The 12,941-nt window shown below is 53.5% G+C and overlaps 4 protein-coding genes across 4 annotated transcripts; 2 read left to right on the top strand and 2 right to left on the bottom strand.

Annotated features, from left to right (window-relative positions):
* Positions 1 to 437: 437 nt before the first annotated feature.
* Positions 438 to 1,219, bottom strand: V2A60_007454 (profilin; the record flags this gene model as incomplete). The annotated part of the gene is made up of 4 exons (XM_083258738.1): positions 438 to 572; positions 679 to 825; positions 909 to 1,116; positions 1,197 to 1,219. 4 exons carry the CDS (start codon positions 1,217 to 1,219, stop codon positions 438 to 440), a joined length of 513 nt encoding a protein of 170 aa, XP_083114864.1.
* Positions 1,220 to 4,941: 3,722 nt separating this feature from the next.
* On the top strand, positions 4,942 to 6,513 carry V2A60_007453 (uncharacterized protein; the record flags this gene model as incomplete). Its single annotated transcript, XM_083258737.1, has 1 exon — positions 4,942 to 6,513. The coding sequence occupies one exon, from the start codon at positions 4,942 to 4,944 to the stop codon at positions 6,511 to 6,513; it is 1,572 nt and encodes a 523-aa protein (XP_083114863.1).
* A 716-nt stretch (positions 6,514 to 7,229) lies between these two features.
* On the bottom strand, positions 7,230 to 8,275 carry V2A60_007452 (palmitoyltransferase YKT6; the record flags this gene model as incomplete). Its single annotated transcript, XM_083258736.1, has 5 exons — positions 7,230 to 7,270; positions 7,403 to 7,768; positions 7,859 to 7,941; positions 8,061 to 8,143; positions 8,255 to 8,275. The coding sequence occupies 5 exons, from the start codon at positions 8,273 to 8,275 to the stop codon at positions 7,230 to 7,232; spliced, it is 594 nt and encodes a 197-aa protein (XP_083114862.1).
* Positions 8,276 to 10,311: 2,036 nt separating this feature from the next.
* V2A60_007451 (uncharacterized protein) lies at positions 10,312 to 11,685 on the top strand (the record flags this gene model as incomplete). Its single annotated transcript, XM_083258735.1, has 1 exon — positions 10,312 to 11,685. One exon carries the CDS (start codon positions 10,312 to 10,314, stop codon positions 11,683 to 11,685), a length of 1,374 nt encoding a protein of 457 aa, XP_083114861.1.
* Between the last annotated feature and the right edge of the window lie 1,256 nt (positions 11,686 to 12,941).

Here is a 12,941-nt window from a genome sequence, read left to right as displayed (position 1 = left end):
ACTTGGCGTAGGGGTGAATGCTGGGATCATCTTCAAATGTATATCAAGGATTGAAAAAATGCTATTATGAGGTGTTGTAGTGAATGACGAGCAACGGTTAATCATGCTCGGGACCCTGGAAGGCGAAGCGAAAACCGCTTGCCAAAGGCGAGAAAACTACAAAACCGGACCCGGCAGCGGTAGATAGATTGTTATATTTTATTATTCTCTCACGACACATATGACTCGCTTCCCATGATTGAAAATATGCACAATTTTTGACTGGCTCCCGATGACAAAACATGGTGTCCGGTCCGCACTGGAAGTGCTGTCAGCCCATCGTTGATATCATGGCTCGAGCACTGTCCACCAGGAAAGGATTGACAATTGCTTGAATAAGTTTGCCCGTTCCACCGGCGACCTGATCAAGTTGGTGTTTTTCTCGGTTCTCCTCTCGTTTAATAGCCCTGGCCGATGAGGTAGTCGGCGAGACCCTCAACAGTGGAGCTGGCGTTGCCAGCAACCTGAGCCTCGCCGTGCTGGCCAATGACAATGGCTTGCTTCGTCTTGGCAATGGCGACGCCGTTACGTCCCTGTATTCGGTTGAAAATAATGCAGTCAGTCGCCGGGCCGATTCACGGGAGCTCGTGGGGGCAGTCTGGCGAGTGAGACGGGGCCGGGCAATAGGATGACGCTTACCGATCGCGCGTAGATGCTTCGGTCTTCGGCTCTGGCCATGACGTATCGCTCACCGCCAACAAAGAGACCCTCGGCAAAGGCCTTATCCTTGGCGCCGCTGTCACCGCTAACAATAGCGGAAATCGCCTTCATTTCCTCGGGCTTGACCTGTCCGCCAACCCCCCCGAATGGCGTTAGTCACAAAACACCATGCTGTCAAATCTCGCCTCCAGAATCGTCGGCTAATTTACCTGAAGATCGGCAGACGTTGCCCAGACGCTGTCGCCAGCGGCGCTGATGATGGCACCCTTGGCGATGTGGCCGGTTCCGACGAGGCTAGAATGTCCCCCTTGCGTTAATATGGCTTCATCGGCACGCTCGGCGGCGGAATTGGATCGTGTCGGTGTAGGGTCGAGCGGGATCGTGTCTTGTTCAGTAAATACCTGGTATCGATGTATGCTGCAGCGCGAGAGGTCGCGGGTTGCGGTTAGCGATCTGGGACAAATTTGCGGCGGGCGCCTTGCTCCCCTCTCCCTCACTTGAGAGGGGCAGACAAGGGCATCATGGGTTCAGCCGGTGTGCGATTTACCTTGCCACGACATTGTGAGATGAGAGCCGTACAGGAGTATTGCTAAAAACGTAAGGGCAAGGAAGAAAAGAGAAGGGAGACAGATGAGGGCTGGGAAGTATTCCTTTGGCGGAAGATGAAATATCGATCAAATCACGAGGACTTGGCGTGGTTTGTTTGTGCAATGTCGAAGCAAGGCTTGTTATTGCCCCTCAGTCAACGACCAACTTTGCGAGTCTGGCGGGGCACTGGAGGCCGAAAGGTGCTCGGCCACAAGTACTACACCGCGTTTTTCATGTGGGAAGTGACTTTGCTTTGTTAATTGCTCCAGGTTAGCTCTAGCGAAGAGCGGGCCGACCAGATAACCCCGCCAATTGGCACGCCAGGCAACCAAGGAAGCTACAGCTACAGCTAGCTCCCTGCCGTCAACCCGGGAATTCTTTGCCAGTTTCATGACACTGACACCGGCTTGCACTACAAGCAACAGCCATTTGCAAGGACAACCTTTTCATATATGCCTAGGTAGCTTGGACCGGGCTGCGGCAGGTGCGCCACTCTGTCGCCTCCGTATAACGGCCACTTGGGCTGCTCAGGAGCTCATTGGAACTCGATCTGAGCGTCTTTTGCGATGGGAATCAGCGCCGAGTCTTTTTGACCTTGACGAGGTATCATGCAAATATTTGAACTCGATGAGCGGCAAGTCGCCATGCTCGCTTCACCGGGAAGCATTCTCCGCAAGGAACCCAGCGGCAACCGCAGAGCGAGCACTTCAACAAGGCCCGCCCGACTGTGGGCACCAATACTGTAGACAGGGCCGGTAGACGTCTAAATCTGGCCGGAATGCCTGCGATATGACGAAATGGATTTGTTTTGAGGCTCGCAGGAACGCAAGCCGCGTGAGTGAAGCATCTTGTAAACAGTTGTCGCAGTCCAAGCCTGTTCTGTCGCACGTATCGCAGCATTATTAAGCTCACTCCAGTCCATCTCAAATTTCTTTTCGAGGGTTCTTGTTATTGAAGAAAAAAGGAAAAAGAAAAGGAAAAAACTGAAATCGCATGCATGCAAGCATCAATGTTGATTCTGTCTTATCTTTTGGCCGATAAGGGACACCGTCAGGCAAGTACATCACTCGCGCGCCTCAGTTGTACCAATAATATGATGTATGTTTTCTTAATTCAACCAGGTCGCCAAGCTGTAAATTGCATGAGCCACGTACTTGTCGTTGATGGGGTGGCGAAGGAATTACAAGTTTCATGCGTGGGATGACCGTACGAGTGAGCAAGTGATTAGTCGAGCCTGAGGTTGCGAGGCTGAAAATGCCCGACAGTATCGAGTCAGTAACACTCAGTCTGGTTGAAACCAGTCGTCCAATCCATTATCCAGACAGCCCTAGTCCCTGCATACGTTGTGCAGGGAAACTGCAATCTAGAAGGCGGCGCCAGGCCGTCGCGCGACGTCGGAGAGTAAAATTGAAGGGAGCAACACGGGTGCGCATCTCGAACACATGAGCGACGTACGTCTGTCGTCTCCTCTACACGGTTTGAAGACGAGGCGGGATCAAAGATTTGTACGCACGACGGGGAACAATGAATCATGGAAGAGGCGCCATTTTCGATGGGCGCAATCAAAAGGGGCACGGAACACTACGAGGTCGATACTTGCCATCCCATCACGACACGGGTCTTTGACAGCAACCCACATGGCGGCGGCCCAGGTCCGGGCGCTGGGTATATTAGCGGGCTATGGAATGAGAAAAGTCGGGTTGAGAAGAGTCGGGACGCCATGACAGAAAGGTGGCGTGGGATAGTCGGGCAGAAAAAAAACGAGGCTCTCGCCACTCAAGGTGAGTAGAGTGGTTGAGTGGCTTGCGTCGTGATCAGCGAGCGCTTGGCCCGCCAAGAGGGGGGTAGCAGACGGAGCATGACATGTCAGCGCGGTCGCTGTTTTAGATTTTCGGTTATTCCTCCTTTTGCGGGTAATGGAGTCGTGTTTTTTTCTTCTTTTTAGGGCCGTACGACTAGGCACATTGCCAGAGCGTCCCCTTGTATTAATCTCAAACATGCGCCGCCGTTGGGCCCTTTGTGGGTTATGGTGGTGGTGGTGGTGGTGCTCACTGAGTCGTCGTCGACTCGCAGCAGATGGTGCAGATTGTGATACCGATTCTTATATTGGAGGGGGACTGGAGGATCCTCCCAGACCCTCCGTCTGAACGTTTGCCGTGTCCTCGTGTGCCGATGAATTGCAGTGTGTCGTGTGCGTCGCGTGTCGTGCAGAGAGAGAGTCGATGAAAACGACTGACGACGTGGCAAACGAGCAAGTTGTGTGTGGTCACTGGTGGGTGATGGGGGAATGGGGGCAGCAAGGAGAGAGAATTCATGCGAGCCCGTGTGAATGATGCAAGGGGACGGGCAAATCCGTGAATCCCAAATCCTGCATTTACTGATATATCCAGACTTGAAAATATTAATAGATACCTTGTTCCCTCGATTCTCCCTGCATGGTTTTTCTTGAGGAATTCAACTCCCTTGCGTTTTGGCTCGAGGGTCGAGTTCTTTTGTCTTCTTGCACAAACATACTCACTCACTCAGAGGTACTTAGTTATTATGGGCAACTGGCCTGAACGGGATGCAGCCAACAAGTCCAAAAAATCTGAAACGGTGGTGGGAAAAGTAGACGACCAAAGAGGGGGGCGCGCGGAGAGGAGGTAGGGGGGGGCAGAAGATCCGTGCCGAAGCGGCTGATACTACCCAAGTCCGCCCTGCTCATACGCCCCCAATCCCAAGGTAAACTACGGACACCAGACTACTAGACTACCAAGACTAATAGTACTTACTGACCACTCCGTACCAGCACAGCGTTCGGCTCTATTCTTTTTTCTTTATTTTTTTCTTTATTAATTTTCTGGTCATCCTTTTGGCTCCCTCTCAGATCATCTACACCCCTCCACATCCCGACATACCTCCCCAACGTGTACCGGTAGCTTTTTACCTTGTTCCATTCTAGGCTAAGCTCTCCCAATGTGCACGCCCAAACATTTCTTCAGCACAAACCTCGCTCCCATCCCGCAGGGACGAGCGTCCCGCCTAACCCTAGCAGGGATCTCGACTACCTTGGAAACTCAGTTTCCCATTCTTGGGGGCATTGGTGCAGCCCCTTTGGCTTCTTGTCCACTTGCTGTGTCAAAGTAACGTGCCGATGTTGACACGGCGGGCTTGCCTGCTGTTCTCGTCAAGTAGATGAATCGAGCCCCAGCATGCGTCAACCCCCCCGGGGGGGATCTTTGAACCCTGCCCATTTTTTTTTCTTTGAAGTCGTCCTTGTATTCCAAACCCGGCATGTAAGCGTGTGTATTCTTCATCCCCTGCATCGTCTTCTTCTTCTTCTTCTTCTTCTTCTTCTGCTAGTGCATCACGGGCGTGTGCATGTGCATGCGGTGGTTTCGTGGAATCTGGCTTGCCAACCTTTCCTACAAGCACACTTCAACACAAGTGTTACCGCTTCGCTCACTTCATCGCGCCGCCCTTCCTGCTTCTGCTTTTTCCATGCTTTCCTTTTAAGAGAAAAAAGCGCCATTCATCATCTTTCCTTTTGTATTCTCGGCTCGCCTCTCTAGCGACTACGCACCTTTGCTAGCATGTTGACCTGACACGCCTGTCGCTTACACCCATCACCTCGCTAACAAACAGCGACGAGACACACACGCTCTACTTTACACCATGCCTACCATGACCTCGCCCAATGCACAATTTCCGACTGCCCCTCCACGGTTTCCAATGAAAGACTCGGACCAAGGAATCGGCTTAGCCCTAGGAAGCCCGACAACGGCGCCTGCGTCCGGCCAAGACCCGAGCATGGTTCCCCGGACCATGACGACTATCACGTCCCCAGCCGCCGCTGCAACTGAGCAACAAGAACAACAGCAGCAGCAACAGCAGCATTCTAAAAGCACAGGACTATCTCGCCAGATTTCCAAGCGTCTTCCGTTCCTGGGTCGTTCCAAATCGAAAAGGAGAAACTCGAACAACGGTGGCACCAACTATTCTAGACCTTGTACAGACCTTCGCCAGACAAACTATGTGACTGGCTCTCCCGCGCCTCCAACTCCTTCACCATCCACTCCCCATTCGTCCCGTACGAACCAGGACCGGGCCCGCCCAGATGCTGCCAAGCTGAAGAAACAAAGATTTGCTGCCACCCGTTCTGTGACCGATCCGCATGCACAGTCATCAACAGGAGGCCTGTTGCAAAAGCCAGCCTGGAAGCTAGGCCAGCCGGGCCCCATACTGGACGTCGAGATTCCTGACATCAGACTCGAGCGTTACAGTGTCATGTTTGGTAGCTTGTTCGAGAAACAGCAGGCGGCAGGCGGCTTGTTAGCACGTCGCCAAGCGACACTGGCGAGGATCAGGGCCACCGAGGATGATGTCCGCAGGGAGCATCAGGCAGAACTACTACGAGCCCGGCGAGCGACTTCGCCTTCCATGCCACCAGCTAGATCGCCGGTGGCTGAGCTGCCAGGTGATTCAGCAGCTGGCATTAATGTTGTACCCCTACGGCTCCGATCACATACGTTTCCGTTGGTTGGCAGAGAATCGAGTGCCCTATCGCCGCAGGCACCACCGCCAGCAGATCAAGTTGATTCTCCCGGAACGTCTCTCCTTTCACCAAATAGCCAGCTCTCTCCGGGGCGAGACAGCGAGGGTCGCCCCCGCCTGCATTCCAAGTTCCACAAGCCATCGGTCGAGTCCATCAGCAGCCCGTACTTCCGGCAGGCCGCGGAGAGGGAAAACGGCACCGCCCTCTCGCCGCCTCCGGGGCCCGGCCGTCGCTTGGCTGATGGCGGAAGCGGCAGCAACGTTGCGTCGCCTGCCTACATGACGACGATGCCGACCGCCAAGCAGATCGATATCCCCGACCGCTCCACGTCGTTGCGCAACCGCAGCAGCAAGATGCCGGCCGCGCCCAAGCCCAACCCCAAGCCCACCAGCCGGGAGGAGGAGCTCGAGGATGCCGCCGAGGTGTCCATCGCGCGGCAAATCAGCATTTCGCGAGGCCAGCGCCGCTTCCTCGAGCCGCTACACGAGCGCGAGCGCCGCCGCGCCCGCGCCAACCAGCACATCAAGGCTGCCAGCCAGATCTCCCTCGACGATGGCAAGCGCATCGCCGAGACCAAGACGGCTACCCCGACTCTGGTTCACCCCGACCTCCCAAGCGGCGGTGGCCTCGCGCGATCGCCGCAGCAGCACATGTACCGCCGGAGCGAGCAGGTGACTATTGAGGGCGCATGAACGGGCGGTCAGCTGGCCCCCAACCAATGGAAACGTGGGTATGACAGATCAAATTTATGCTCTAGGTTGTTTATACCCTCCATCGGATGCATGGAGTCTGCGTCTGGGTACTGTTTCGAGATGAGACGGAGTGCGATAGCCCCATGCACAGCATAAACGGGGCTTCACATAGTTTGTCCTGCATGCCCTGGATCTCCGTCACTCCCAGTCAGAACAACAAGCCATCTTTTTCTCCTTTAAGGGATGCAAGGTTATGTAATATACACGACATTCATCTTCTTTCCTTCTATACGCTCATTGTCCTCCGACTCGGCGAACCACCTTCTTGCTCCGCTGGCGGAACCCTCCCTTTACTTTCTTCTCATTTACTCGTCTTGGATTTTGGGTAGCGGCACATACTTGCATTCTCACATATATACGTCCCCTAGATATGATACTCATGGCAATCTCTGTTCCTTTCTCTCACATTTCAAATCTCGTTTGCGTAGTATTAACTATGGTGATGCTTGAAAAAACAAGTCTACAAGGCTCGGATAGTTTTTTTTTCCTCTTGTTGCGACTGATCAGAACCTGTGCAAGAAGCTGCCAACGATGAGCATACGCGTAATGCGTCGGAAAATCTGGCCAAGTAGCGGTCGGCGTGATGTGGGAATTTGAAACAGTTCGAGTATCCAACGCCGAACGAAAGGGACCTGCTGCCTTCCCTCACATCCCCTCTACATGAGAATGCAGCACGAGTTTTGCTTCTTGGCTTGTTCTGCAAGATGATGTCAGCAAATCGTCGCCGCTAAAGCTTGGTGCCTCGGCTTCTGCCGGCAGCCCTCAAACAAAAGTAGAAAAGTAAGAGGGGGAAGAGGGGGGGGGGAGAGAAACCAAAGGGGCCGCTTACGATAGAACATCTTGCTTTGGGCGCTCAGGCCGTCGCTCTTGGCCACCAGGTCGTCAATCTTCTCGCCGCGCTGTAGGACGCTCTCGATGGTCTTGTGCAGCACAATCTTGGTCTCGTCAAGCTCCTTCTGGATCTTCATGATGCTGTCGGCCTGCTGCGGGTCCTGGTACTTGGAGAGGTACTCCTTGAGCTCGGGCATGACCAGCGTGGGCTGGCCGCTGGACCACGACGAGCGCGGGTTCTTGGCGAGGAACTCGTCGACGACCTTGCTGAGGACCTGGTGCGCGACGAGCGCGGGGTACTGGTGATCCGAGATGATGATGCCGCAGATGCCCTCTGTGCGGCCGTAGGCATGAAAAGTATAATCTGTTAAAGAGAGAAGGGGGGAAAGGATGCATCAGCCGTCGGTTTCCGTAGCCTTGCCGTTTGCCACGCAGGGTCGGTCGTTTTATTCACCTTGCTCCTCGACATCTTGGCGCTGGCCTGGCCGTGTGCGCTCGGCGACCGTCTTTGCGAACAGGGTCATGAACTCGCCATAGCTGTACGCTGGTCAGTATAAAGGAACGGCTCAGCTCGTGATCCCCTTTCCCCCTCCCCTTTGGCTGCGGCACGCCGGGAACGGGGAGATGTCATGCTCGGCAGGGCAGCGGCGGCGTACTTGTTTCGTGTGAATCGGGAGTATGAACTGAGTTCCTTCTCGGCGACAAGCTCGTGCGCGGGCTTGTCCTCGTTGCGGATAATCTATTGGATGGGGGGGAAAGGCGAGAACCAACGTCAGCCAGAGCTCTCTGAGGGGGGTCGCACCCCTCGGTTGCGATGCGGCGGGCGCGGGGGCCTGGGGGATTAACGTACACCAATGTAATGCAGCTTCATAATGACGGGATGTGCCGATTGAGACAGACCAATCTGTGGAAAAAGTAATGCGATATCGGCTATCAGGTTTTTTTCTCGTAGACAGGGCAGAGATGGGAAACAGGTATGCAGGCTGGGAAACTAGCGACGTAGCGAACGGAGTCGGTGACGGCAAGTCTAACAAGGCAGAGTCGCATCTCGTCACATGCCCCACGATTCGAAAACCAAACCCAACCCCTCCAGCGTCTGCAGGCTACCTGTTAGTGGCAAAGCGGCGCCTGCGGATCACTAACTCGGTGACTTGAAGCGCTGAAAGCACATTTAAAGAACGTTGGCGTGACGTCGCTTTTGGGCAGACAAATAAGACGACTAAAAATAATGTAATGTATAAATAACAAATGCTCTCCCAAAAAAATCAGGAGAAGAAGTCTACTCGTCCAAAGCGGTTCCAGTGCCATAAGAAGCCCGCTTGAGGAATGATCACGGTGTGACAACGTCATCAGTCTTCTTTCAGCGAAAGCGCTTGAAAAGCTGCATCTTCAAAGGCTTGATGCGCTTTTAGAGAATAGTGAAAGACATGCACTGGAAATTCTGCACAAGAAAATCGTTACAGCTGGGTTGTGGCGAGGAGCAAGCCACTTACCAGGCTACAAGTATAGGTTAGGTGTTGCCTTGCTGTGTATGCCTATACATGACCGTCTAGTGACATTCGCCCAGGCCATTCTATAACCGCTCTACTTAGATTACCAAATTGAATAAAGAATACCAAAAACTCATATTCGGGGAATATGCAGGTAATACGTCACTGTATATCACCACGGCCGCCGAGCTTTTGGCCAGTGACAATGTTGGCTGAATGGTTGCTGTCATTTTTTTGACGTAGTAGAGTCAAAAATCAATGAATCAATGAAACTGAGCAGAACGGAAATAATAGAAATTTGTCCAGGCAAGACTTGAATCACATTTATTTCCAGCAGACAGTTAGAGATGGTCTCAGGCTTTGAAGAATTGGCGTACTGGGAAGACCGTACGTGAAGTCCTCGAGCAAGGTGGTGGACTTTCGCCATGTAGCGAACAATGGATAAACAATCGAGAATCAGCTTGTAATATCTCGGTCAGTAAAATTTTCATCAAGTGCACAGTATTCTTCTTTCATATTAAGGGTAGTTCTACAATTATATCGACGGACCGAGCCGAAGCACAGACGGGCACAGTAGCGCCTCCCTTTCACCTTTGGCGCTTGGATCATCTTGCCACTGCCATTAAACAATACAAAACATATGTGGGAGAGAGATGTTAAAACATTGATTCACGATTCGCGGACGCTTTCGGTACTCCTACGGGTATTCCTATGGGCTAGTGCGGTAATGGCGAACGAAACAGGCAATACGTGTAAGCGGCAGTCTTCTGTCCACACCAGTACGATGTGCCACGAAACACTACAGCAAACGGACTTGACCCATCTACGAAACCGAGAGCGCCTGTTTCATTGTAAATGCAAGTTGAAAACGTAGGAGAAGCGGTGAGAAAAGTTGGCGCCATGCTGCTGATGCTTGGAAATACCAATCCGCGTCTGTACAATCCACCTGATGAGCAAATCTGCTTCTTACCCAAGAAGAGCACGGCATAAAAGCTTGTGCACTGAAACAAACCCTATTAGCGGCTTATCTAGCCATGCTGCACAAGGGGCTCGCTGACCATACATGGGAAAAAAAAGGGCAACTGTGTACCGTCAAGTTGTGAATGAGTACTGCGGCTACACGAGCGATGATATGAGCGGATGACACCAGAGGTAACCGCAGGCTGTTGGCGCTTACAGTCACCAATGAAAGCGCAGGTTTCCGTAGGACAGAATGTGTGGTAGATTGTACAACATGCTCAGAGAATATGTTTTCTGAAGGAGAATCGTTTGGTATTTTAGATCTGGAGGCGGTCAACATGTTTATGATAGACCCTTTCTCTCGTGAGAATATAAGAAAGTATGGCTCGCCAATCTCCGACTCATCTGCCCAAGGAGAGACAAAGGGATTAATTGGAACGACACATCATAAGCCATCATGGAGCGTTCCAAGAAGACGCACCGTGACAGTTTCACTAGGGCTCTGGACTACCAAGCTGTGCCCGCACTGGCCAGATATGAGCAAGACCCGAGTCTGCTTGATACAAGACGAGAGAGCCTCAACGCTTTACCAAGCGTGGAACATTGCGGACCGCAGTTTTCTGCTCTCAATCTCGGGATCATACAGCATGCTGGCGCTTTGGATGCTGTCATCGCAGCAGAGGAGGAACTGTACCGAGAATACGAGGCTATATTACGACGGAAAATCGGAATCCACGACGTCATGGAACACGACGCGAGAACCAACTCAAACGCAGACCCAAATATAGAGTGCTCGTTGGTCGGCAGACCAGTAGCAAGGATCGGCGCCGAAGCAGACCTCGAGTCCAAGAGAATCAGGCTGTTTCAGGAAACGGACGATCGATGCAGCGAGAGGACAAGGACGTATCTGGATGCCGTGGATATTCTAGACAAGGACGCAATGGCAAGGCACATTGTACGGCAACGCTGGGAGGCCATTGGTGTTTGGAACCGGACCTGGAAGTTGACAACAAACCCAAAAGCAAACTGGCGATGGCCGTGGCAGACGGAGCCGCCGGAGCAAGACGACTCGGGAAACCTCACGCTCCTCCGCGAAGCGATCGAGGCTTGTGGCGCGATGAGTCCCGGCCAGTACGGCAAGCTGACGAGGGACAAGGCCCGGAATCAGGTACCCAAGCAGGGCTGGTCTCGTGCGCAAGGCGACGACTTCATCGGTTCCCGGCCGTGGTTCGCCTTTGAAGTCGAGTGCATGGTGGAGTGGACAAGGAGGGACGGGGTCGAGCTGGCCGACCAGCAGTGCTGGCCGACAGCAGCGGGCGATTTCATACGGAGGCGGTGGATGGACGAGGGGATATGGAACCACGGGTGGGATTACCTGGAAGGGGTGCGGGATGAGCCCATGGTGGGATGGAGGTGGGCGGGGGAAGGGCACGAGCCCGACTGGGCCGATTTGGAAGAGGTGAACTGGATGGAGGACACGGTCGCCATGCTGAGGGAAGCCGATCATGTCGCGAGAGGAGGGCCGGTCCCGAGACGAAGCCGCCGCATCGTCAAGCGCCGGGCGGCAGAGCGCCGGGTCGCCGAGGCAGAACGGGCGGCGGCGGCGGTGGTGGCGGCGTCGCAACAGAGCCCAACCGATCCACGTCGGCCGACGCGACAACGACGACGACGACAACGACGTGAGCCCTCGCGGCCGGGGCCGACCCGCACGCAGGCAGAGGGAGGAGGAGGTGGTGGTGGGAGGAGACGCACTATTAACACCACAGAAGACAATAACAATGCAGACCGGGAGAGGGAGCGACCAGCGACGAGGCGCAGGCGGCGAGGCTGAGAAGCCGGAGAGAGAGAGAGAGACGGCGGCGCATCTGGAGATGCGTTTCCTACTTGGCGCGGCTATGAGCAAGGGTTATTCTGGTCACTAATAATACAGGGATGTTGGTCGCTTTGATTTAGCCTGTCGATTTTAGGATTGAGCCTATTGAGGAAGAAAGAATTGTTTTTTGATGTCATTCTGAGACGTTGACCCCCGAGATTCACGAACGCGAGTCGTAGGACCATGTCGTCATGCGGAAACGTATCCGTACTGCTCTGGCCGGCGAAGCGGAGCTGATCGGATCCGGCCCTGCCGCCCAAGCAAAAGTACATGTTTACCAGATGCACCAGTAGCTGCAGGGAACCTGTCCCTTTTTTTCTTTCTGTTTTTCGGAAACTGTCTTGCCGAAAATCTGACGAGTGGTTTGCTCATGCTCACATGTTTCCTTGGCAAGCCGCTGGCCGCAAGGTGATGAGTAGTAGGCAGGGGGGGGGACGTGATTGATTCGTTTCTTGTTAGCGGCGACGGCAACAGGAGGATCCGGGGCATTGGTGGGTGGAGCGAGGACGATTGCGGTATAGATGGACGGCGGGAGGCTGAGATGCCGTGGGTGCCACCTATCAGTACGGAGTACCAGAGTATGTATACTGTATAGGTGAGTAGTCTGTCTGTAAGCGAGATTGGTGAACAATGTTGAATGAAATGAGGCGGTGCGGGCGCGGGCTGAGGGCTCGTGCGGGCTCGTGGAGGGGGGAAAGCGAATAGTGATGAGGGCGGTGGTGATGGTGATGATGGTAGACGTGCAAACCGTGATGCTATTTTCATTAGTGAGGAAGGGGTTCTGTGCGGGCCATAGGTGCTTGGATGCAGTGAGTAGGTACAAAGTAGGCATCTAAGAACCTACCTACCTAGGTGAGCAAGTAGGCAGTACTTCAGGTAGTAGGGAATCTTTCATCAGTATTCCGTACCTCTAGTACTCAGGTAAAGGTACCTAGTCAGTAGTTTTGATGGGCTACAAAATCCTGAGAACAGTGTTGCGGCACAGTGGAGTGCCATAGTGCCTAGTTCCTGGCGCGTGGGTGCTGTGAGCCTGCTGTAAGCCTGCTGTAGGTCTAATGTAAGTCTCATGATTTGCTAGTCTGTAATTGCGCTCTGGGCATTTTTCTACTTATCAGTAACGGAGCGACCTATTCCCAACAGTATAATCCGTACCAATCAATCACCATATATACCTGCATGTCAGATGTCGGCACTTGACCAAGTTATCTACCTCA

This window comes from Cordyceps javanica, chromosome 5 (assembly GCF_051103115.1).
Source record: "Cordyceps javanica chromosome 5, complete sequence".
Taxonomy (NCBI): Eukaryota; Fungi; Ascomycota; class Sordariomycetes; order Hypocreales; family Cordycipitaceae; genus Cordyceps; species Cordyceps javanica.
This window is presented reverse-complemented; position numbering and strand designations above follow the sequence as displayed.